The sequence below is a fragment of the Gossypium arboreum genome, chromosome 4, assembly GCF_025698485.1.
Source record: "Gossypium arboreum isolate Shixiya-1 chromosome 4, ASM2569848v2, whole genome shotgun sequence".
In the NCBI taxonomy this organism is placed as follows: Eukaryota; Viridiplantae; Streptophyta; class Magnoliopsida; order Malvales; family Malvaceae; genus Gossypium; species Gossypium arboreum.
The window spans coordinates 4,850,820-4,878,017 of record NC_069073.1 but is presented as its reverse complement, the minus strand read 5'-3'; the positions used below and the strand labels follow the sequence as shown (position 1 = coordinate 4,878,017).

The following is a 27,198-nucleotide window of genomic DNA, read 5'->3' as shown; positions in this document are numbered from 1 at the left end:
GTTTTGTTGGTTATTCAACTTTTAAGATGCTTTCATTTTGACCAAAATAAAATTCTTATAATTTCATTACTCAACTTTTAAAACGCTTTTATTTTAGTCACTCAACCATTCTACCGGCGGTTAACTGTACACGCTGAATCATGTTCTCACTTTCATTTAAGCACCCAACTTCTAGATTGATTTTATTTTGGTCACCAAAAAAAATTTTTTTTTTAAAGTATTGATTGAGGTAAAAAAAATTTAAGGATTAAAGTAAAAAGGATAGAAACTAAAATAATATATTAAAAATTATCAAATTGTACTTGTTTATCACATTGCGAAAATTCTAAATTTCTTTTTTTTCCAACACTAAAATTTTAAATTTCAAAGCATACAAATCAATTAAATAAATTGTTGAAAATTTTAATCTCTTAATAATGTTAACCGATTCGTTCTTGTACTATTGAAATTAATTAAATTAATCTCCTTTAAGGTTTTAAAATTTTATTTTATTTTTCTATATTATTCTTAATGAAATCACTTGATAATTCATATTTAATAAATCCTCTGAAACTTAAATTTCTTTTGATTATATAATCTAAAATCTTCCATGCTAAGCTAAAAGCAACTAAAAATCATTGTAATTAATTTAAGTAATTGTTATTCTTCATTTGGGTAAAGAAGTGATGGAAAAATTCTTGGTTTTGTTTGTACGGAATATAAAATTAATTAATTAAATTAATTATAAGGATTTTTCTTTGCTTTTAGCTTAATATGAAAGATTCGGGATCATATAATCAAAAGAAATTGAGTTTCATGTATAATTATTAAAAATAATTTATTTGAGTTAATTTTAATTTGGAAATATAAAATAAAATTTTAAGATTTAAAAGGAGTCTAGGTGAATTAATTTAATTAATATCAATATTATATTAACAAATCTTTATGAATCGAAAAAGGTTGAAACTATCAATGGATAAAAACTTTCAATAACTTATTTAATCGATTTTGATGTTTTTGAAATTTAAAATTTTAATATTGAAAAAAGTTAGAACTTTCAACAGTGGGGTAAACAAGTACAATTTGACAATTTTAAAGTATTGTTTTAGTTTTTATCATTTTTTTCACTTTAATCCTTAATGTTTTTTACCCAGTTAATATTATAAAAAAATATTTTTTGGGTGACCAAAATGAAAGTGTGAACATGATATGGCATGTACAAGTTAACAACCGTTAAAGGTTTAATGGTTGGGCGGCTAAAATAAAAACGCCTTAAAAGTTGAGTGACAAAATTGTAACGATTTCATTTTGGAAAGTTGGATGACCAACTAGGTAGTTTAACCAATAGAAAATAAAGAGTGTAAAAGAACAAAAAAATTTGGGAGAGCAAAACTACAATATTTTATTGATTAATTAGGATGATACAATGTTTCTCCAAAATCTATATTTATAAACATAAGACGTATAACAAGATAAAATTCTACTTTTTTTGGTAAATAAAACAGCATTAGGCGATTACAATAACAAACATAAAAACAAAAGCCCATAATATCTTTTTGAATTAACTCCCGCACAACTTGAGGAGGTCCTGAATACTTGTGAATCCTATAGCAGCATGCTTTGCCAAAAAATCTGCAATTGCATTGTCAACTCTAGGAATGTGATGGATACATACTTTCCAATTCACCTGTATCAGCTTATGAATGGCTCATAATTTCTTAAATTGACTATCAATAGATTTACTAGCCAAAATTAACTCCACCAACAGAGCATTATCAGATTCAAGCTCAACCTGTCGATACCCTTTGCCCCAAACTAGTTGAAGCCCTTCTAACATTGACCTCGCTTCGATCCTAAACACTTTATCTTTCCCTAATGTCATCGAATAACCACATAACAAATTACCATCAGCATCTCTAATGACTCCTCCAATTGTAGCCGAGTAAAAGCTAAGTGAAATTGCACCATCTATATTAAGCTTAACACATCAACTCTCCGGAGCTGACCATTTCGTATCAGTAGCCATAGATCCCAAATGAAACATAGCTGTCAAGGGTGGAGAGTAATTTCTTGTCCAACTAATACTTGTATCTACCACATCCTGGACAGAGCTATGACTACTGAAAAACACAAACATATTCCTATTTTTCTATAATAACCAACAAACTATAGGAAATAACGTTTTCCAGTCAACTTCATGACTACCACAATTCCTATATTCTGCAAGTTCCAAACAACCCATTGGTCAAGAGGTAAGGAGAAGAATAATATTTGCTTATGATTTGGTACAATTGAAGTCTAGACTGCCTATGGAAATGGACAATCTCTAACTGCATGTAACTTGGACGCAAGGGTAAAACTACATCTCGAACAGTAGCCCTCACAAGCCATATGTCTCATAAATCTCTCCTCATTAGTTAACAGCCTGTTCTTCCATATGAGCCAAATGAACACTCTAACCCGCTGAGGAACCTTGGCTTTCTAAAACAACTTCCAGACATTAGAGTTATTATCCGAACCAAACTGGTACATACCTCTATAGGTTTTCGCCATGGACAAGGCATTTCTAGCCGCCCATCTCCACAATAATCGATCATTTCCCGCATCCAATGAAGAAGGCAATAGCAAAGCTATTTGCATCACAATTGGATTTGGTAAAAAGCTTTTAAGACGGATCCAATCCCAATTCCTAAACTCATTAACTAAATCACAAACTCGCAAAGTGTCATCTGGTTGCTCGAATCCCACAAAGAAATTCCTTAGAGGACCAAAAAAAATCCCAACCTCAACTGGACGACAACAATCATCCCATTTTAAGAGGGTCGATTTCCTAATCAGAATATGATCCCCCAAAAAATTGTGGACCACCTTTTCAATCTCACCACACACAGTTACACAAATACGAACTATAGACATAAAATAATTAGGAATAGGTATCAACACTAACTTAACTAACATAATTCTATTTGCCAGTGAGAGTTTCTTAGCCTCCCACCCATTGAGTCTACTACGGACCTTATTCACCAAAAACTCAAAAGTGCCAACTCCAACTCTCTTATGAATAATCAGAAGACCAAGGTACAACCCCAAATCATCCACTCATCTATATCCCACATTCTTGCATATATCTAAACCAACAGTTTCCAAAACATTAAGCGAGAAAAAAAAACTTGAGATTTGTTCCTATTCACTTTTTGTCCCGATAAATGACAGAAGGTATTTAAAATATCATGTACCACTTCACCTTGCTTTAGATCCACTTCACCAAATAGCATTAGATCATCAGCAAAAAATAAATGTGATAAAGCTGGACCTCCCTTAAGCAGAACCAGAGGCTTCCACCTCTCGTTATTCACTACTTCATCAATTAAGTGCCCCAATCTCTCCATACATAACACAAATAACACAAATAAGTAAGGAGATAATGGATCTCCTTGTCATAACCCCTTAGAAGGCCTAAATTCATTCGTGACCGTACCATTCCAGAGCGACCTAGAACGTAGCTGAAGACACACAATTCATAATTACTGTGATCAACATAGGTGACAACCCTACTTCTAAAAGTGTATCCCTTAAGAAGTCCCAATAAATTTTATCGTATGCCTTCTCGAGATTAATTTTTAGAATCATCCTCGATTTTTTGCCTTTAAAATTCCTCAAAGAATGTACCACCTATTGAGCAAGAACAATATTGTCCGAAATGCTTCTACCCATCACAAAGCTAGCTTGATTTTATTTAGTAAGCCTCGACATTAACGGTCGTAATCTATTAACAATTGACTTGGTGATTATCTTGTATTAAATTATACACAGGCTAATCAGATGAAATTGAGTGATACTTTCTGGACTATCAATCTTCGGGATTAGAACAACCAAATTTTTATTAATCCTGTGGTTCATTGGACAACCCTTAAACACCTGTCGCACCATCGAACAAACTGAAGGACCAACAGTATCACATTGAGTTTGATAAAACTTCGCATGGAAACCATCAGCTCCAGAAGCCTTAAGCGGAGCCATACCAAAAATTGCATTACAGATCTCTAAATCTGTCACCACCATCTCGAAACCACCCTTTTCCACTAGAGATAAATCCTGGAAATGACATCTGCAAGGCAAAAACCCATCAACTGAATAGTCTAAGGAAAATAGACTCTTATAAAAATCCACAACATTTTGTTTTAGAATAACAGGATCAAAATACCAATCAACCTCATCTACCTTAAGGCCCTTAATTTTGTTCCTTTTACGTCTAGCAAGAGTCCGTCCATGGAAGTATTTGGTATTTCTATCTCCATTCATGAGCCAAATTGACCAGGATTTCTGAAACCATAAGAGCTCATTATGCTTCAAAACCTCCTCCAATACTTGTCTCAATTCTATCTCTTGAATACAAAACCTCTTATTCGACCTTAACTCCAACAATTTTTGTGCTTCCTTCAACTATTAAATCAATTTTCTTTTTCAGCTAACGATGTTATCGTAGACACGCTTGTTCCAATATTGGACCTTAACTTGAAACTATTTCAGTATATTCACCATGGATTCTTCAGAATTCCAATTATTACTAACCAACATCCTCAACTTAGAATGAAGCATCCAACTGCCAAGACACCGGAAAGGTCTTGTCCCCCCCCCCCCCCCCCACCTGGTGAGGTTTAAGGGACACTAAAATCGGGCGATGATCATTTTTTAACCGATGTAAATTTTGAATCAAAACAATCAGATGCAAACATATCAAAAATAGAATTCCCCAGACCCTGTCCAAACGTTGAGATAACCCTCCGCTACTCCATGTAAAACGAGATTCACAACAACCAAGTCCCGAAGTCCATTATTGAATAGAAATTCCTGAAAATGAGCACATCCGTTCCTAAACGTAGCCGCATCACCTCTCCTTTTAGACATATCCAAGATCGAATCAAAATCACCAGCAATGAGCCAAGGCTCATCACACGATTCAACCATAGAATTCAAATAATCCCACAACATATGCCTACGATTCCTCTGGGGACTAGCATATATAGTCGAACAAAAAACCAATGTTGAATTTTGTTCATTACCAATCCACATGTGTACAGCCTGATAATGTAATACCAAAATTTTAACATTAATATTATCATTCTAGAACACCCAAATTCCACCAAAGAAAACATTCGCCTCAATTCTACAAGAGTTCGATACAAGAGTTCGAATACCCCAATTTGTTAATAACTCCATCATCACGAAAGCCACTTATCCAGGTCTCAAATAAAAAAAAATGTCAGGACTAAACTCATGTCTATATTCAGATATAAACTTGTGTAAATGGGGATGTCTCGCTCCCTGAGAATTCCAAAAAATTAAATTTAAATCCATAAATATTAAAAAGATGAATTCAAGCATCAATCACAAAATACGAGCACAAGCAGCTTACCCAAATATCATGATCAGAAACCGTTGCTCTTCCAATAGACTTAAGCCTAAAATTTTCACAAACCCCTTTACCATTTACCCTTAACCCTAACATCTCTTCTCCTAACCCCAACTTCCCCACTAGTCGTATCAATTATTTTCCTTATCGAAGAAATCACACCTTTCTTTCCTTCCACCATCGTTTCATTCCTGGTCAATAACATCACCGAATTTTCCTCTAAAACACCAGCCCTATTCAACTCACTCACCACGTGATTGTCGACTGTTATCTCCTCCCCCTCGGCCTCCAACACAACAAACCTTGAACCCCTTTACCACTGACGCTTCTTACTTCTGATGAATTACGCGATTTCCCCCTCTACCGTCGCTCAACCATCATCCAAGGACCAAACGCCTCTTCCTTCACCCTAGTTTGAAGACCCGATTTCTCAGCCCCAAGCCACCAGAAACAATCACATCCTCCTCCATAGTTGATTTGTTTCTAGTGCATAACAACGATCTATGACCATCAAGCCCGCACGAGAAACAAATGTTAGGTAACCATTCATACTTAACTTTGTATCCTACCATTGATTCTAATTTTCGAAACCACTGGTTTTTTTCAAATCCACACTAATAGCCTATCTAGTGAACTGCCCTCTGACTGCCGCATCAGTTTGTGCATCGATACAAAAAGCCGGTCCAATCATACTTTCGATAGCCCTAAGCAGAAAATCAGAATAATATCCTTTGGACAACCCTGGTAAACAGATCCAAACTACAAGAGTGTCAACCATACTATTGGTCGTCGAGAAATCGACTGACTAGGTTCTCACTGACAGGTCCAAAAACCACATAAGGACCACCTAACAACACATTGTCCAAATCATCCTTGTCCTGGAACCGGACAAGGTAGAAGTCATTTTCTAGATCCATTAACTGAAATTGGCCCCTGATATTCCACGGAATAGAGACCTTGTTGAGTAAGGTGTTGAAAGCTATTTTCCTACCCAGTAATTTGATCATAACTGATAAAGCCATTTTCTTTTCAATAAACCTATGAACACGATCAGCGAACATGATTGAAGGAATTTCATTCACTGTCTCCCTCCGTCGTCACACCCTCATCCTGTAACTCGAAATCCTCTTCCATACAAACATTCCCATCTAGAATTGATGAATCACCCATCAACTTAGCCTTATACGAATCCTTGGCCACGTTCTCCTCTTGCACCATCTACCCGTTCCCATCCATTGTCGAGTCAAATACCTCCATAGATAACTCCGGCCGTTGTCTTACTTTCTTCTTAGCCCTTCCAACACCACAATTCAAAGCCGTAGAATTCACCCCTACTACAAAGTCAACCAGAGATAGTGTTTCAGACATAAACGCTTAATTTGATAAAGCTATACTTTTAATTAATATTAGAGTCCTAAAATACATCAAATTTATCTTGATAAACATCCACTAAATAATAAAATATTTATAAATATATATATATATATATATATATCCATTATTTGCTATTAAATTATCTTTTCCTTATAAATTATCTATAAATTTTTTATTAATAATTTAATAAGTTTTTGTTTAATTTAAAAATATGAAATATGCTGTTTAGTTTTGCCAACCTCCTGAATAAGCATAATTTTTAATTTAATTTTAATTCAAGCTTAAACAGATCTTAATCATAAATACATTGTCCAGGGCCAGCTACATACAAGGCTAAGCCTACCGAGCAGGACCATTATTATTTAATTTAGATCTTATTAAGAAATATAATATTATAGCGTAAATATTTAAAAAAATAGTTATATACTTTAAATTTCAATAAATATTAAAATGCTTAAGATTAAATTAAAAATAAGTTTTAAAAGATAAAAAAAAAATATAATATAAGTGATTTAAACGAGTTTAAACTAGTATTATTTGAATTGGACTGAATGGTTTGGTTGAATCAAGAATCATTGAAGTATTGATTCAGGGAGTAACAAAAAATCGATTGACCTGTAAACCAATACAAATCGATTGAACCGGTTTAAATGACCGATTAAACTGGCAGGTGAATTAGATTTCATAATTTTTAATAATCAAGTGTTTGTACATATTTTATCTATATATTTATTTAACTCTTCAAGTTTATAAATTTTATCAATTTAATATTGATTTAACAAATTTAACTCGTAACATTATACATTCTATCAATTATTACACAACATGTATAAATATCGAAAGCTAAATTTATTATTATACCAATTAAATTTTGTACAATTGACAGAAAATAATAACATCGCGACTAATCATCCTTAGTTGCTTTGACAAGAATTAAGTTGCACTAATTTTTTTCTAGAAAAACCAATTAAAATTGAAAAGGATTGAAGAAGTGTTTTTACCTATAATATTTTGAGCATTCCTTTCTTAGATTCTTTAAAATGTTGTAACAAAGTTTGAGAGGATTTGGAGAATATTTTTGGTTATTCGATCATGTTATTTTCCACAAAACAAATATATCATAATTTTTTTTTTTAAAATGTGCTTACACATAAATTTTCAACATTCACGTAATCGCTTTTTTATTTTCTTAAAATACGTGTAACAAAAAATAAGTAGGAAATCCTAATTTGATCAATAACTGGAAAAAAAAAATTAGTCCCACCCTCAATGGATCAATTTCAAACATTCGATTTTCATTTGCCTTTTTAAGAGTTTAAGCCCACCAAATGACTTTAATTCAAGTCTTAGATTTATTCCAACTTAAACTTCATCATGTGTAAATCTTCTCTAGATTTATGAATTGGCCGTGTAGCATGGTATGAGTACATTAATGAAACTTGGCTCTCAAATATTGTTATTAAGAAAGAAGACACTAATACAAGTTTCAGCAAATCTACAGCCCCTTGGCTTGGGCATCATTCCCACTGATAGGCAAACCAATCAAAATTACGTTAGTTCTCACGTCTGAATCTTTTAATCAACCTAGCAAAATGGCAGCTAATATCATCTGGGATTTACAGCACTGTTAGCCATCTTTCATCACATGATTATGTCTAACAATACAAGGGCCATTTTTCAAAAAGCCAAGCCATTCAAAGCTAAAGCTGCAACAAACAGTATTAACCTGATCACTTTCCCAAAGAAAATATTTTCACATTCCTACATGTCGCGATATCGTTCAGACACCACTCTTACTCGTCACAAATGAATGATGCAATATGGTTTTAACATCACAAGGAGAAAGAAATTTGTGTTCAGAGTGCTAATCTAGCACTAAAAAATCCGCAAATATATTATAAATCTAACAAGGAGAAATGTCAAATTACATTTAAAGAACAACATAATTCACATTTCAATGATAAAACTAAAATTATAGAGCAAGCTATGCTCAACACAAAAATGTATAACTAGAACTACAGGACTGGCTGCACCCAATATCCATCAAACATCACTACTGAGTGCTGAATGTAAATCTTTCGTCGGTACTAGCATAATAATAAAGTTAAAGTTCAACTGTAAGATGAAAGAGAAATGGCAACCTGAAGATTATTGTTGGAGTTCCAAAGTAGGAAGAATTCACCACTCCAGTCACTGCATCATCCGAGCTTACTCTATTTAACGCCTTCAAACAAAATTAATGAGAGACATATAAAAATGATACCAGTTGACCAAATGCCCTTGGATCATGATGTACACAATGTAGCCAAAAGAATGCGAACAATGATTCTGTGCAGGGGTCTCAAATGTAGAAACAGCGGAACAGTTATGCAAGTGCATAACTTAAACTAAGCTGCCTGATATAGATTTAATGCAAGTGCATGTAACAAGTAGAAACCCGTGTTACTGTCCAAGCAGCTTTGTCCTTCAAGTCCGTCTATAATCAATTGATCTTCCTAAGAGTGTTAACATAAGTATAACTAGAAAATGAAACAAAAAGCTTCCGAAACCTGCAAAACCAACATAAACAATCTAAGAAAAATGCTAAATCAAGGAGATGATCCAAATAGACCCATGATATGGAATCTGTTATGATTAATCAAGGAGTTCAATTCATATATAAAAAAAGAAGAAGAAGAAGATAATTTCAGAAAGAAAACAAGAAGAAATTTTGTTAAGTTTTCACAACCACCATTGGCCACGCTCAATTTTACTCTTTTATAATTTAATGGGAAGCATACATACCAAACCCATTGGCTTGAGTGTTCAGCCATTGCCTGGAAGCTCTTCAATGGATGCTCATTAAGCAAGCAATGCATTACACCACTTGGATGTTGCATGACGTCTAAATTTGACATCCAAATGTCAAACAGTCCACTATACTTGCGCATTATATTTATACTCACCTAAAACAATCAGGGTAGAAAGAAAAAAATATCATAATTCAAAAATTATGGAGAAAACCCAGAAATAACATGATATGTCAAATCTTACACAGAGAAAAGTTTATTAAGGCCACTGATTTGTTCAAGGGTCTTTCTCCTTCACTAGCTCAATGCAATAACTTGGTCAACATTCTAGAGTAACTAAACAAGAAAATCATTTGATTGGAGTCCATAGAACAAAGAAAGAACGAATGTATTCAACTTAAATTTTGATCATAATGGAAGGGGATAGACGACAAGAAAGAGAATTTAGAAGTGGCAAAATTAATGCTAGTAAATCTTTGATCATGGAAACTTAGGTAACTTTGTACTAGAATTGAAAGCAGTGTTGTTTTTCAGGAAAGCAAAGCTTGTACGCAAGAAGGTCAATATGGACAAAGGCTACAAGACAAAAACCAGAAACTACTAGTGTTTACCTCTTCTTTTCCTATTCCTATTTAACTCTTATGATCGGCAATAGATTAGGGAAAATTAAATTCAGGGGCATGCAGAAAAGTTTAGGGCATATCAAAAAACATAAATTTTATACAGTTAAACAATTCAATGAAGAAATGAACTGAGAATTGAAAATGAGGAAAATTTTCCATCAATCAGCTTGGAACCAAATTAGCAACTCAAAAAGAATTAAAAGGGGTGGCAGAAAGGCAACTTACAAGTTCCCAGGCTTCAATATTCCCCGGTGAAGAATCATGCAGGAACTTGCTGTTAATACAAGAAAAAGAAAGTAAAAGAGAATTCAAAATACATTTATGGTGATAAACAGTATTAAAATTATATTTAAGAAATAGTTAAGAAAGCACAGAATTTTATCAAGTACATGCAATTATGCAGATAGTACAACTGAATTGTTACTTGTGACAATATTGTGATTTTAGTAGTTTATATAAGCAAATAGCAATGTGATCTAAATCAATGATTAAGTTATTCTATAACACTAAAAGATCATGTTCTTTTTTTTTTTAATAAAGTTAAAATAAATTTAGCTTGGGACCAATTTAAATCAATTCAACATAAATTTACATGTAAACAAATACACATGCTAATGTTTCATTTTTTTTTTTTTTTTTTTTTTTGGGGGTGGGGTGTGGAGGGGAGGAGGTGGAGGAGAAAGCCAAGGACCTTCAAGCTCCCATTACCTGCCGACTTTTTATATTACTACCTAAAACAACAAATTACATTTCCCATGTTTCCATACATCTCGAACACCTTAATTTTTCTATGGTTTCTTTTTGGTCATTTCAAAACATGAAATTTCCCTCTTCATAGAGAGGCGAACCCCAGGTATTACAAATAGCCCACTATTCTTCATTTAAAAGGGCAGCTTGATGAACTCTTAGGATTCTAATATCTTTCATATGTTCAAAATCATTTTTACAGCATTCTAGATGGCACAATCTTTTATTCAGCACTAATTTATTTCTTGCAAGGCAGACTATTTTCCATCTCGTCGATTTCATGCAAGACACTGATCAAGAGGGTCCAAACTCCAAAGTGCTCGTATGCAATTACACCGGTCTCACCAAGTTTTACTAAACTATCTTCAAAATTCTCCTACTTGGATTATAAATGCAACTTCATCATATCTAGACAGCGTAGGTCATATCACAATATCCTTTTTTCTTTTCAATTTTTTTTAAAAAAAGAAAAAAGAAAAACGACAAAATGGTGAGTTTCTAAAGCAAGATATGGCACATAGACTCCATCTAGAAATGGTAGAAGTACTATTCTAGAGATCACAAGAGGAAGAATAAATCTTAGGCCCATGTAATTAAGAGCTTACAGCATTGAATGGTTGCATGAAAACACCAGTACATTTTAATTTATGGTAATGCCACATGCTATGAGGCAACATTTAAAACATTACTTCTGTGCAATTGAGTTGAAAAATATAATATAACTTACCGTACCCCATAATGCACATCACCATGGTTGCAATGACCCGAAACACCATAGCTATCAAATGTAATAATCTAAAGAACAAATAGAAGCAGGAATAAGAGAAATAGGAAATGAAAGATCTTAATAAACAAGTGCAGTAACAGAAAACTATTGCTGAGCCAAAAAAAAGTTGCAGAAAATTATCTCTTCAAAATGTGTATTGCTCACCATTCCCAAATACAAGAATCTCTTAGCCTAACTTGGAAATTTTATACAGTGATATAGAGGGAAATCATCTTAAATGAATTAAAGCAAACAAGCATGTAGGCCAAATAAACAACAGGGCTAAGAATATACCACATCAATCACATGACTGTAAACCTCCTCTTCTATGATCTGTGCCACTAAACCATGGTTCCAGACTTGACCAAAACCATCCTGGTATGGAAAAAATCAAATTATAAACTCCTCTTAACTCATTTTATCAATTAACAGCAGATCGAAGATTAGGTAATCCTGGAGCTATATCCAGCCAAACAAGTTTTGCATTTTTCACTACAGATGAAAACACATCAGTTTCCCAGCATCAAACATGCCAAATAATGAACAGAGCGATTCAGAATCCATAAAAGCTAAAATAAAGAGACTTAATAGTATAACCTGCAATTCTGGGTGGTCCAAAACGTTCACTTGTTGAAGTTGAATCTGCATTTATAAATTTAAAACAGCTAAAAGCACAGTATAGTAGGTAGATAAAGTTCAAAATAGAATATATGTCAAGAGATGCAAGGATATCTTGTAGCTAGAGAAACCCAAGATCAGGTTGTTGTAGGCATTAGAATAAATGGATTACTTAAGCAGTTAGACCCCATCTATGCTTTATAGGATAATAAGAGCACCTTGTGAACTACACAAGCACGATAAAGCTCATCTTTTCTACTGCTTCCCATGCCATCTGCGTTACCTGCACAAAGAAAATGAAGTAACAATAATAGTAAATTTATTCACATAATTACATGGAAGGGGAAAGAAGGACACTATTTTTAGAACACATGACAAGGTTTTGTTTTTGACCCGTACCATATGCCTTGGCTTTTTAGAGACATGGATGGTAGCTAGACAGATTATTGGTAATACACAAAATTACCCACTTGGCATAGGAAAATGGATTCAAACCAAAGAAAGGAGATGAAAATACAATCTCCCCCTGAAGTAGATTACATTATTGTTAATACATATCCTAAGATAATGAGCTGTCTACATTACATTATTATTGTCTAATTAACACTCTGAATCCACAATGAACAAAGCATTTGGTGAAAGAGATTGATAACAACTTAACCCTACTTTAGTTAGCTTATGGTTTTAGAGCAGTCATTAGAAAATAAAAGACATTTTTATTGTCAATACACTCCATAATTCTTTTGCAGTTAAGTGCCAAGGATCCTATAGTTTCCCCCTTCATGTAAGACCTTCAACCAAAAAGGAGAATCTTAATGCAGATACATACTAAGGAAAACTCAAAAACCTCAGTTCTTGATTACATCAAACATTTGCTGACATAGAAAGGAAAAACTCAAAATCTCGGTTCTTGACTACATTAGACATTTACCTACTCAGAGATGAAGGCTCACATCATTTGAAGTGAAAAAGATTCAGAAGAAAAGATTTCTAGATGCAAGAAATATTAAAAAAGTAAAATAATCAGAACACTTAAGGATGAAAATGCAATACCAATAGACAAGCATAATAGGTAAAGATTGTGCCCTTTTGAAGTCAAGTAGTTTATTGTAGGTGAAAAGAACCTGCAACAGAACACAAAAATACCATACTACTATATTAAATTGATTCAAATAACATTCACAACTGAAACCTTAGAACCAAAGACAGAACTGCAGGAGCAAAGCTGTCACTTGAATCACAAAAAGGTCAAGGGTAAATAAATTACACCAAATCAATCATTTACAAAAGAAATTGTACTAACTACTGATTTTATCAATAAATTCAATAAAAAATCCATTCTCATCCATAGAATAAACAATTTATAATTGAAAAAACCTAAAGTGTACTCGGAGACAAATGCAACTACTGATATTTATAGAAAATTGAAAACGTCGAATAAATAAATCTTATACTAATTAATATAGTACATTTATGTCATGAAATAAATTGGTAGAAAGGCAACAAGGCAGGGCAGTGCATGAAAACAACTTAAGAATAAAGCTATAAGAGAGCTGAAGCCTAAGCCACGAGCTAAAAAGATGGATAAGTAGGAGCTGAGTATAGAGCTTGAGCCGGGAGCAGACAAATTGAAATATCAGAAATGTTATGGCTGAGCTGTTAATTGCTTATCAGCTTAGTCTAAATAATTGTGTAGTTGTCTAGCTTCTAGATTCTGTAGAAGACACCTGTCTATTTGCAAATATATATATACCAGATGATTCACATTTTCTCATGAATGAAAATTATCAAAATTTATGTTTCATCTCTAAACTCTCCTCTTTTTCTGGTCTCTATCTTCTTCCCTCCTCTCAGTTACCTCTTCTTCTTCAAGTGTTCTTTACTAGTCACTTATTCTGTGACAACTGGTAATCAGAGCCACATTGATTCCACTCAAACAAGTGCACACAAGAAAAAACCAAGAAATGACTGGAGATATTAGCCTAGATTCTTTGGAGGAACAGGTTCATAATCTTCAGCTTCAGATGGAAGCTTTACAAGCTTCAAAAGCTACACCTCCTAAGCTGTGGGAAGAGCAAAAGCGAAGCATTGATGCCAAACTAGCCGAGAACAAAAGATATATCATGAAACTGTTTGAACTTTTAACTCAAAGAAAGAAAGTTCAAGGTCAATCTGAAACTGTGGAGGTGATCAGCACAACTAGTACACCAAAAACTGAGATAAACGAGGTAAATGTGCAAGCCGGAGATGAAGTTGCTGCCAAATTCGAGATTGTCATCACTAAACAACCTCTACTTCATCATGAATACTGCAACATGGTATCAAAGCTGAGTAATGATTTACCTAGAAGCTTGGTCAGCTGGTTTTATGACTCAAACACAGGCAGAAATTTGTAGAGTGCATCTAACGTTTATGCCTCAAGACCGGGCTAAAAAGGATGACCAGAACCATATTGTTATTGATGACCATGGTAAGTACTCAAACCATAAACAAATTGGTTTGTTGTCCAAAATTAAGTTAGAGAATGATGACCTACCACCCATAGTTGATGTTAAACCATTCAATACTAGTGAAGCCACCTATGATTTTACTACCAATTCCACCATCCCCACAATAACTTCCTCCAAATTCATAGCTAAAGTGAGTAAGCTTCAAAAGCTTGCCAACAAATTCAAGAAGCCAACTGAATCCAAAAAAATTTTCCAATTACTACACACTAGTCTACACCAAAATCGTTCACCGCCTCTGATTGGCGAATTATATCTCATTGATTGATGACATCTTTCAACACCGAAAATGGCACAATGATAATTCCTTGAAAGGCTCACTAAATTGCCTGATGGTATTTTACAGCAAAGTTGGCATGATCAATTCTGCCCAGAAATTGTTCGACAAAATGCTAGAACTAAAATGCCGTCCTACTATATTAAATTGTAGAATCAGTAGAAGACACCTGTCTATTCGCATATATATATATGTGTGTGTGTGTGTACATATATGTACCAGATGATTCACATTTCCTCATGAATGAAAATTATCAAAATTTATCTTTTCTCTCTAAATTCTCCTTTGTTTCTGATCTCCATCTTCTTCTCTCTTCTCGCAATTACCCCTTCTTCTTCAAGTGTTCTTTACTAGTCACTTATTCTGTGACGATTTAGTCATTCAATCATTTTGCGATCATTATGATTTTAGTTTTAATAGCTTACACATTACAGAAAACAAAAGCATAAAAAATCAGTAGTGTAACAACAAACGAGAGGTCAATTCGTTCTAAAAATCGAAAATTAAAGAGCTTTCTTCAGAAACTTACATGGACTCATCATCAGGGTGCGCAACAACCAGCAAGACATTTTTTTTGTGCAAAGGTGTACCTAGTTTCAATGGGTAAATAAATATTAATTGAAACAAAACCAACAGGTAAAAGAAATCTGAAAAAAAAAAATGGAGTTACCTTCATTTAAAAATGTGGGTTTTGAATGGGAGAAGAAAATCTTCCAAAGAGAAGCTACCCAGACGATGGAAATTGAAATAATGATAAAAATCAATCCCATAAGAAAGACAAACAAAAATATACGGAAAAGATTAAGAAAAATAATCAAATATTCATATAATATAAGGTTTCCTGGCGGGAGAATGAAAAGGAATTGGGAAGGCAAACAGAAATGAAAGAAAAATGGTTCAAGTAGATCTTTTCTGTATATATACTCAGTAAAAGGGAAGAGATTATTGTCATTATTTTATTTTCAGTTAAATTCTGCTATTAGCGTCTGTAGTTTGTAAAATTTGTGTATTTTTTAAATTTTCAAATTTTAGTCCTCAACAGACAGTAACTATTAAATTTATTATGTAAAAGTTCTGCTATTTCTAAAATCTAATATTCCAAACATATTATCATACGAGTAATTTCATGTTAGCTTATTTTTTCAAATATTATTTACTAAAAATCTAATTAATAGATTAACCACTATCATTTATGTTAAAAATAAAAAAAGTATAAAAATTTAGAATGATCCAATTGGAGAAAATTGATTAAATCTATAATTACACACTTAGTATAGACTAAAATTGAATTTAAGTAAACAGATTTAATAATTATCGTTTGAGTCAAGACTAAATTTTAAATTTTATAAAGTACAATGACTAAAAGTGATTAATATGAAAAATACAGAAATTAACATTGATCAAATAAAATATAAAAACTAAATATATAACTTTTACAAAGTACTGAGACTAATACCCGCTCGAATTAATCGTGACATAAGCACAAATAAAAAAATTAAATTATTATAAAGGAATAATACTAAAATAAGCCCTCAAAATATAAAGAAATAGTCAAACAAGACCCTATTCTTTAATTTGAAGAAATTAAATCCTCAAACTGTTGTTTTTCATTTGTTCATAATAATAAAAATCTGATGTGGTATCTATCACAGCATTATATTGTACTTTTAATTTATAACATATTGCCTTAATTTCCAAAAGTTTTTTTCCTTTTTTTTTGGGTTTTAAAATTTTATGTTTAATTATTAAAATTACTAAAAATTTTATTAAATTCAAAAATAATATTTTAAAATAAAAAATATTTACTTAATAGTCATATAAATAAAAAATAAAAATGCAGTTTGAATTTTCCCCAGATAAAAGATCACAAATAAAATAAATTAAACAAAAACTTTGAAGCAAATTATTCTAAAATCGAAATTAAATTTGCATTATATAAAATAGGGTCAATCCCACATAAATTAATTTATCTAATTTTGTATTTTCTTACAACCAAAATGTATCGCTTCTTTGCTCACGAAGCATGTCAACCTCTACGAAATAAAAAGAGATTAAATCTGAAAAATAATTAAATAACAAAAAATAAATAAAAATAAAAACGAAATTAATTAAAACTGAAAAAACTGTATGGACGACGCTTTAGTTTCAGACTTGATTTTAATTCTAGCTTCGAATTGACCTTTGATAACAAATTTTCTCTTCCAATTGATAAGTCAATTATAAAAATCGAGAAAACGTCTCATACCACGAACTTTTCTGTGTGTAAATTGATTATGAAAACACTCAACAACTAACTCTTATACTTAGCTGCTAAATGTCTTAGTTTTGTTTTTCGTAACTTTTGTCACCCCAAACCCAACCCCTTGACTATGTGGTCAATGATCCCTTGTTTCTTTATTTTAGGCTCCATTTTAGAGATGAAATTTGAAATTAGTGAGAGTTGAAATTTTTTGAAAGAAGTTTTTAAAATTTCGTATATTAGATAATTAATTGGTTTTTCAATAACGAAAAATATTACCTTTTCATAGAGATTTTATGTTTCATACTTTGTATTTTATCTTCTCTTCTAAAAAATAGGTAAATTAATTATTGTAGATTAGATCAAAGAATAAATTGATCATTTTTATTAAAATTTTATCATCTCTTCTATTAAAAACTAGAGTAGTGTCCAGTCAAACAACTAATTAGTCTTCTAAATATGTTGTCCCCTAATAAGAGGTTTTGTATATCGTATTTTACTGAAAGCTAGCGTCTCATGACTGCCCAATAAACCTGATTTTCTCCTCGAAAGCACCCGCCCATCAACAACAAACAATTTTAATTGTTAGAAGCTTAAAAATTAAGATTATCAAACATGTTTAGGTTTTGGTATATTGATGCTTGAAATACCCCCAATAAACATATCCTCTAAAACAAGAAGATTTGCAATTTTATTAAAGTTGGTGCATTGATGATGGGAGGAAAAAAAAATATATATATATAAGGGAAAATCAGCTGCCAGAAAGGGTTGACCTATATCTTAACTTTATTAATATACACATATCATAATAATTAAATTAGTTTTTCATGTTCAACCTAATAAAATGGCAAAACCCAGAAATCTTTTCACCTGCTGCTCTCTGCTAATGGCAATCATGTTTGCTTTTTCTTCATCAGTTCAATTAAATGACCCTGGTATACTTCAAGTTTTATTGTTTGTTTTTTTTTTTTTAATGTTTTGATAATATTGGGTTTTTGTATTAATATCTGATAATTTCTTCCATAGATTGGTACTTCTGGTTTCCCCTCTATGCTTGTGCTTGTATCGTCAATCTATTAAATTGGAGAATCTCAGCAAAAGGGTATATCAAACATGTTGCAAAAGTGGCACTGTGTCTTGGAGTATTGTTGTTTATTAAGGTTGTGGTTGAAGGTTATGTAAGAAAGATAGCTGGATTGTGGTTATTAGATTTGGCTGAGAGAGTTGTTAGGGAGAAAACAGGGAGTTTGTTGGTTATAATCTCCATGGTTTTGCATTTGGTATGTTTATCAGAATCAGTGGATCTTAAGCAAAGAAAGAAGAGGGAAACTGTTGGAAGAGGTGTTGTTGCATATGGTGAGTGACACTAGAACTAGTTTTGTTTTCTACTTGCTTAAATCATTTTTTGAGCTTCCACTAACCATTCTCATGTGGTAGCTGAATTTATTTTTGTGCAAGTTAGGCTATAAAATTGATAATATTTTTTTATGTCCAAATTAGTTCTTGAACTTGGCAATTTTTTCTACATTAAGTGTTACACCTCTCACCCGTATCCAATGTCGGGATAGGATTTGAGGCGTTAACGGACTTAAACATTCACAACAACACATAACATATTACCAACCATGCATGGCAAACAAGCATATGCACATCACCAATATCAAACATAACATAAATAGCTAGATTTATAAGTCAGAATCATTAGCTCACTAAAGACCAATATATTTGGCCAAATTATAATAACACATGTTATAAAACTAGGTCCCTACACATGCCACTCACTTGATAATTCTAGCATATGTGTTTATACTGTCAAGGTGTTGGCTTGATAGTGTGATGCTGCCTCCGACGATCTCCAACCCTGAGCTAACCTGACAACACTAAAAGAAATGGAAAGAAGGGGGTAAGCTTTACGCTTAGTAAGCTCGCATGAAATAATAATAAGTAATTTACTAACATGCTTTCCATAGAAAAACTAACCCAATTGTACATTTACACATGTTCTGGTTAAGCTGCTTTCTTGAGTCACAGTCAATAAATCATTTATATCTGGAGTTACGAAACTCCAAATTAAGATCTGTAAATTTTTCCAGAAACTAGATTCATATATCTTTTCACCATAAAATTTTCAGAATTTTTGGTCCAGCCAATAAGTACAGTTTATTATTCAAAGTCTCCCTTGTTTCGCTGTTTGACAGCTTCGACCTTTCTTCCCTAAAATTTATTTATCTCATAGTACGAGACTCGGATTGTAACGACCCGAATTTTAAGGTTATCAGAAAAATGTATTTTCGGGTCTCCGTTTTTGAAAAAATGGATTAGTAAATAATTATTAAAAATATTTATGAAGTTAGTCGAGTGGTTAATTAGAGTTTAATGAAGTAAATTTAGCTTAATTAAGGATAAATGGATAAAATGATTAAATTGAATGAATAGAATAAAGAAAATTGAGGGATTAAATAAACAAATAAGCCAAAGTGAGTGCCAAGTGTGTGATAAAATAAAATACATGTGTGATAAATAATGTACATACATTTGTAATACATGTATTATTTACTTATTATTTAAGTAAGTATTAATGTATTTATTATTATTAAATTGATATTATATGATAAATAAATAAAAGAAAGACAAGTGTATGAAAATGATTTGATATAAGTGTATAAATAAAATATACACATTTGTAATACAAGTATTTGATAATAAATAGATATTTATTTAAATATTAAATTATTGGTATAATTATTAATTAATATTAATATTATATTATATTATGAAATAAATTAAAATAGTGACAAATGTGAGGTAATTATAAAATACATGTGTAATAAATTGAATACATACATTTGTAATATGTATATTTAATTATTAGTAGATATTTATTATTTATAAAAGATATTTATTAATTAAAATTTATATTATAAGATTTTTATGTAATAAATATATTAAATTATGACAAGTGTGTGGATAATAAATGGATACAAATGTAAAATAAATATTTGATATTAATTAGATATTTATTAAGTTAACATATTATTTATATATATATATATATATATAAAGTAAAACAAAAGAAAAGAAATGAAAAAATATAGAAAGGAAACAGAGAGCAAGGAAGGAAAGAAAAAAAAGAAAGGGAGAAAAGGGAAATTTTAGATTTCAAGGTTTGAAAGTTTAATTGGTAAGTTAATTTAGCCCTTTTTACTTAATTTTGATGTTTTTGAAGCTTTGGAACAAGATTTTGATGAAATTAAGTTGATATTTTGAAAGTTATTAGATTTCTAGATAATGTTCATGTTGAGTAAAATGATGAATTAAGGGCTAAATTGGTAGAAATTCAAGTTAGAAATGAAATAAGGATTGAATTGTAAAGTGATTCATAAGTTTTATGCTTTAAGGACTAAATTGAAAGAATTTTGAAATTATGGTTTTATGATGAAAAATAGATAATTATGTCTAAGTTTGGTTAAAATTGATTAGAAATAAAGTATGAATTAAGATAGAAAAGTAAGTGAATTTAGTTAGGATTAAATTGAAATTTGAAGTAGAAAATCAACATTTTGCACTAAGACTATTTTGGACAGCAGCAGTAGTCTAAGTTTAAAAAATAACCAAAAATTTTAGAAATTGAATTAGAGGATGAATAAAATATGGAATTAAATATTATTGAGTCTAGTTTCTTATAGAAGAAACGGTATAAGAAATTGAATTGTAAATTATGAGATATAATGAATTTTGTGAGACAAGGTCAGAATGAATTTGGTTTCCTCTGTTCTAACTTTGTAAAATCACTAAAAATTGGAGAAAAATAATTAGAGGCTTAAAGTTATGTTTTTAGAATCCCTAATGAGTCTATTTTCAGGAGAAATCAACAGGAATATTATCCGAGTTCTGTACTGTGAGATAATTAATTTTTAGTGAAGAAGGGTCGAAACTATCAGACAGCAGAATAGGGGTGAATTTAAAGAATAAACTGTACTTAATGGCTAAACCAAAAATTCTGAAAATTTTATGGTAAGAAGATTTGTGAGTCTAGTTTTAGGAAATATTAGCGGATCTTAATTTAGAATTCTGTAACTCAAGATATAAATTAGTAATGTATTACTGATTATGAATTGTATTAATTTCGTAGCGAATGTGGTACCGGAAATCTCGGCTAAGAAAGGACAAGACAAAGTCAACGGGAGTTAGCTCGAAAATTATGGTTTGTATTTCTATAACCCAAACTTAATATTTAATTATTGAATTTATTATTTATTATGTATGGTAGGTGCATTGATTAAATTATTTGAAATAAAATGAATTTTGATTGAAATTTAAGGGTGAATTTAATTAATAATTGTTGTATTTTAATTGAATGTTATGGTAAATAATTAAAGTATGAATTATTGGTATTGTGTTTTTTTAAATGATTTGATTTGAAAATATGGTGAAATAATTATGAACATGTGTTTATTGTGAAATTGAATATTTATTAGTGAAAAGTGAATGGAATTATATTGAATTGAAAAAATATATAATTAATTAATTAAAATATGAATTAATTGAAAAGCGAAAAGTGAATTAAATACCCTATTAACTAGTCGGGCTAGTCGGATATAGTTGGCATGCCATAGGATATGAAAGAGTACGGGTTTTTGCCAACTTCTCGATCGAGCACTTATGTGCCGACTCATTCTTATTACCAATTCTATCATTCTCGATTCGGCACTTTGTGTGTCGGATATTATTCTTATTACCGTTCTTTATTCTTGTTTGAATTTGTTCCGATGAGTTACTCGTATCTTTATCTTATTCTGTTCGGATTTGTTCCGATGAGGTACTCGTGTACCGTATTACTCTTATTCTTTATTCTTTTTTGACTTGGTGATGAGGCACTATGTGCCGTCTTGGTGTGTTGGTTGGATCCGTGTATCCGTCGAGTCCGAGTCATGTTAATAGGGTAAATAAAGGAACTGGAAAGATCGATTTTTCTTGAATAATTTAATTGTTCTTGAATAACGATTATTCTTGAATAATTGATTGTTACCGAATAACTGACTGTTATTGAATAAATAATCGTTCTGATTGACTGGTTGTTAATGAATATTACTGATTGATCAATTGCTATTGAAAAATAATAAATGATTTTGAATTTAAAGTACACCAAGACACTGGTTGGAAAGTGAATGGTTGAATACTCATTGAGTTTGAATAGTTCAATATATAAAAATTAATATGTTTTATAATTGTTTAAGTGTTCGGATTATAGAAATACCACTGAGTGTATACTCAGCGTACGATTTGTTTTCGTGTGCAGGTTAAGGTTAGACAGCTGAATCAGCATCCCAGGCCGATCCCAAATTCAATGAGGTAAAGTATGTTGAGTATTGGTAATGGCATGTACCTAGGATGTCTTATGAGAGTCATTTAGGTTGAGAAAGTATTGATAAAATAAGTAAATTATGGTTGGCAATTGTATATAGTATGAATTTGAAATTTGAAAGAAAAATTCGTTGTAATTCAAAATTAGTTTCGAATTGATTTTACTGTTCATATTAGACCGCGAGGGCCTATTAAAGGGACGACATCTTAAAATTATGATGAGCCTAAACGTTTATATTTAATTAATGTCTGTATTGTACTGTACTGACTGGTAATGTCTCGTAACCCTGTTCCGGCGACGGTATGAGGTTAGGGGACGTTACACGGATAATGTTTCCATTTGTTTCTATTAAAATTAGACTCATCAAAGATTCTAAGAATATAAATTATAACCCATAATTATTTTTCTACAATTTTTAACAATTTTTCCAAGTCAGAACAGGGGATCTCAAATTCATTCTGACACTGTCTCACGAAAATTAGAATATCACATAATATACAACTCTTTTGCTCCCTCTGTTTCTTTTACATGAAAATAGACTCATTAAGCTTTAATTATATAATTTATTTGAAATTTAATTCAATGTACACAATTTTTGGTGAATTTTCAAAGTCACACAACTGCTGCTGTCCAATACTATTTTACTACTAAAATTCACTATTACATAATTTCACGTAACCCATTTTGTCTTATTGAAGTTCACTCAAATATCGAGCATATTGCTCAAAATTTTCTTAAACATATACTTGCACTTATTCATCATATAATCATGTTCACATGTATTTTTACTTAAGCGATTTTCCTGTTGAACTCTTCGAAATAATAACTGATACTCAGTTGCCTGCACATATTTTCACACTTGTAGCCAAAGCTATCTGGTACGCATAGTAGCCTGCACTTAGTACTACACATGCGACCAATTATCCGGTACACGTAGTAGCCTGCACTTAGTACTACACACGTGATCGAAGTTGTCGGGTACGCATAGTAGCCTGCACTTAGTACTACACATGTGACCAATTATCCGGTACACGTAGTAGCCTGCACTTAGTACTACACACGTGACCTCACAATAGATCATTCGTACCGTTTCTATTCCGAAGGCTCAACCGGGAAATTCCTCACTTTCCAACATGTTACAATTTATTCATAGTCCTTTTTCAATTTGCAATTTGCAATTTACAAAAAAAATAATCATTATATAGGCAGCCACATTTCATATGATAACAAAATATAATAAAATAAAAAGAATTGATAAATTATTTACGTACAAACTTACCTATGATCCAGAAATGGCAATTTACCATTCTAGTCCATAACCTTGTATTTTCCTGATTTAAGCTCAAATCTCGATTTCCTTGATCTATAATATCACATTTAGCCTACTAACTAGTCACACTATTCATATGGGTCTAAAAATCATATTTTTACAAATTTTCATTTTGACCCTTAAACTTTTGCATTTTTGCACTTTTGCCTCAAGGTTCTGAAATTAAACTTATTCCTATTTTCTTATGTTTTATGACATGCTGGTCATTTTTCCCTTCTATGGCAACATCAAATTCTCACTCTAACATGTACTTATGAACATTAGGTATTTTTGCCGGTTATACCGTTTTACTCGTTTTCACGTAAAATCGCTTAGCAGAGTTGTTTAACACAATTTCAAGGTTCATATTCTGCCATTAAACATCAAAATACAAGCATATCATTCATGGGTAAATTTTTAAACATAAATCCTAGCTCAAAATAATGGTAGAAATGAGCAGATCATGTTACCGGATTTCAAAATACATAGAACATTAAAAGCAGACTCGGAATCACTTACTATTAAGCTTGGAAGCTTGGCCAAACCCTAACCATGGCTGCTCTTGGTACATTCTGCTGTAGCAAGAAGAAAGGGACACATTTGGAGTTTAAAATTTGTCTTTTAATTCATTTTACCCCTAAATGACCAAAATGCCCTTTTTACTATTGTTTCAAATTTTACCCAATCAAGGCCATTTTTGTCCAACAAGTTATACTATGGTTTAATTATCATTTAAGGACCTCCCATTTAAAATTTCATAACAATTTGATACCTTTAACATGTAGAACTCAACTTTTACACTTTTTACAATTTAGTCCTTTTTACTAAATTGAGTGCCCAAACGTCGAAATTTTCAAACGAAATTTTCAAAAAATCATTTTGTGAAATCGTAGACCATAAAAATATAATAAAAATGAAATTTTCCTCATCAGATTTGTGGTCCAAAAACCACTATTCCGACGAAGCCCAAAATCAGGATGTTACATTAAGGCCTGAACTAGGCAATTGTTTCTACATTGGGGCTTAGAATTTTTTTATCCAAGTTAGTCCTTGAGCTTGGCAATTGTTCCCACATTAGGGCCCGAACTAGACAATTGTTCTCACATTGTGGCTTAAACATTTTTTTTGTCCAAGTTAGTCCTTGAACTTGACAATTGTTCCCACATTAGGGCATGAACTAGACAATTATTCCTACATTGGGGCTTGAACTTTTTTTTCTAAGTTAGTCCTCGAACTTGGAATTTGTTCTCATATTAGGTTTAAACTTGACAATTGTTTTCATACTGGGGACTAACTTTAGCGTTTCAAGAAAATTTCAAGGATTAACTTGGAAAATAATTTAATGCCCAATGTGGGAACAATTGCCTAGTTCAAGGTCTAACTTAAATAAAAAAAATCAGATCCTGATCTGAAAAAACAACCAAGTTCAGGTCCAAAAAGTAATTTAAACTTTTTTCCATTTGCTTTCATGTCATGAACTTTCAGCTTCCGAGTTTAATTCTTACACAGGAATGGCAAGCTTAGTCGCATTCAGTTATGGGCTTCCTTTTGTGTTCTTTGTGATTTAGAAAGGGGAATTGAGCTTCTAAACATCAGATTTGGTGGATTTTATTTGTTTTGGGGGTTTAATTATATCTATGTTTTTGTTTAGTTCTCGAGAAAATTTGCTTATGACTCACTTGAAGGAACTACATATGGCAGTTTTGTTTATTTTACTAAATGTATGGATATCATGATTGAGTATTTAAGTAACTTAACGAAGATAAGGCATAATAGGAAAAATTGTTCAAACTTTATACAACAGAGAGCAAACTACAGAGATTAGAAAATGTCACAAAAAAAGGCAAACTACCAAAAAGAGGCAATTCATGCATTAAAAAGAAAAAAAAAACACTTTCTAACATTCCTAGTCTAAGCTATACACATAAGAACTGCGATAGACCATAAAAAGGGAAAAAATTTGGCAGATACTTGTAACGCGTCGGTCTGTGCAAGTGTACGCAGTCGTTATCAAGTAATAAGTAAGTAAAAGAGTTATCATCTCCATAAGGACTGTATATATTAATCAAATATTGTAAAATTAAGAATTTACAAGTTGGTAAAAGAAACACAATAATTTGAGTGATAGATGTTAAAATTAAATTAAATTAACCTAAATGTAAATGAGATGAAATGTAATGCAAGGTGATGGTTTAGCAGCAAATTCACAAGCTTCAACAATAATAATATGAATGAGCTAAAACAATTACAATATTTGACTCAATTTATTTTTCATCGTGTTTGACAATGTTCTGGAAAATATTCTATGGCAACTTGATCTTTCATTAACTTGAAACCAGTTATAAGTTCTTCCGAAATCTTATACTTAAAAAAACATGCATAGTACCATGATTACATTTAACTAAGGGTTTCTTAGAGTTTATGTGAAGTAACAGGGACATATTAGGTTTGAAACAATTTAATCACACAAATATAAAAGTTATGCAAGGTAATAGAGCTCTCTCAAGTTATTATGAACCTTTAATTTAATCGGGCTAAGATCTAAATTAAGCATGCACCTTTCAATTATTACGTCCATTAATCATCATCTTGCTAGGATTGATCAACTAATTCTAATACATTCAACCACATATTAATGAATGAAATACATGCATGAGTTTAATTAAAAGCATGAATGATTGAGGTACAGAACATCATAATCATGAATCAAATGAACTTCATCAAATTAATGTAATTATTCTAGCTAAATAAAATTAAACTATTAGTGTTGATAGAAAAACATCAAAACAATTTGCAAACATATTTGAATAATTAAGAAGAAGCAAAAGGAATAAGAAAATATTTGATAAGTTTGGTAACTAATCGTGGAGCCTTCCTCCAATTCTCACGGCTGCTTCTCCACAAACTACTCTTCAATGCGGTCAGCCAAGAGTAGTTTTCCTTAAAGGAAAATGCTAGCTGAATGAGGTAGAGAAATGGAAAGCTTATGTGTGGAAGAGGGGAAAAGAAAGTATGAGAGGATTGAGAGAGGGATGAGGGATGAATGAATGAAAAGTAAGAGGTAATATTTATAGTTGAGGGATGGCTAAGGAGTTTACTAAAAATATCTTGAATATCCCTTAGGTTTCTCCTTTGCTTGGCTGACCATAAATTGTGGAGAAAAGAGTTGATGGTTGCTTGATTCATGCTTGA

The 27,198-nt window shown here is 31.7% G+C and overlaps 2 protein-coding genes and 2 long non-coding RNA genes across 4 annotated transcripts; 2 read left to right on the top strand and 2 right to left on the bottom strand.

The window, feature by feature from the left end:
• Nucleotides 1-1,356: 1,356 nt before the first annotated feature.
• Nucleotides 1,357-4,935, bottom strand: LOC128291804 (uncharacterized). The gene is made up of 2 exons (XR_008281724.1): nt 4,201-4,935; nt 1,357-4,087 (listed from the first exon to the last, which is right to left on the bottom strand). It is a non-coding gene; the product is annotated as an uncharacterized LOC128291804 (long non-coding RNA).
• Nucleotides 4,936-8,615: 3,680 nt separating this feature from the next.
• Nucleotides 8,616-16,074, bottom strand: LOC108457889 (uncharacterized). The gene is made up of 10 exons (XM_017757085.2): nt 15,764-16,074; nt 15,623-15,683; nt 13,363-13,433; nt 12,528-12,592; nt 12,289-12,333; nt 11,986-12,066; nt 11,653-11,720; nt 10,404-10,452; nt 9,551-9,711; nt 8,616-9,315 (listed from the first exon to the last, which is right to left on the bottom strand). Exons 1-10 carry the CDS (start codon nt 15,861-15,863, stop codon nt 9,249-9,251), a joined length of 768 nt encoding a protein of 255 aa, XP_017612574.1. The 5' UTR covers nt 15,864-16,074; the 3' UTR covers nt 8,616-9,248.
• A 2,029-nt stretch (nt 16,075-18,103) lies between these two features.
• On the top strand, nt 18,104-18,790 carry LOC128291425 (uncharacterized). The gene is made up of 2 exons (XM_053026462.1): nt 18,104-18,267; nt 18,359-18,790. The coding sequence occupies exons 1-2, from the start codon at nt 18,177-18,179 to the stop codon at nt 18,694-18,696; spliced, it is 429 nt and encodes a 142-aa protein (XP_052882422.1). The 5' UTR covers nt 18,104-18,176; the 3' UTR covers nt 18,697-18,790.
• Nucleotides 18,791-20,416: 1,626 nt separating this feature from the next.
• Nucleotides 20,417-22,938, top strand: LOC128291426 (uncharacterized). Its single transcript, XR_008281202.1, has 3 exons — nt 20,417-20,513; nt 21,465-21,536; nt 22,632-22,938. It is a non-coding gene; the product is annotated as an uncharacterized LOC128291426 (long non-coding RNA).
• The last annotated feature ends 4,260 nt before the right edge of the window (nt 22,939-27,198 follow it).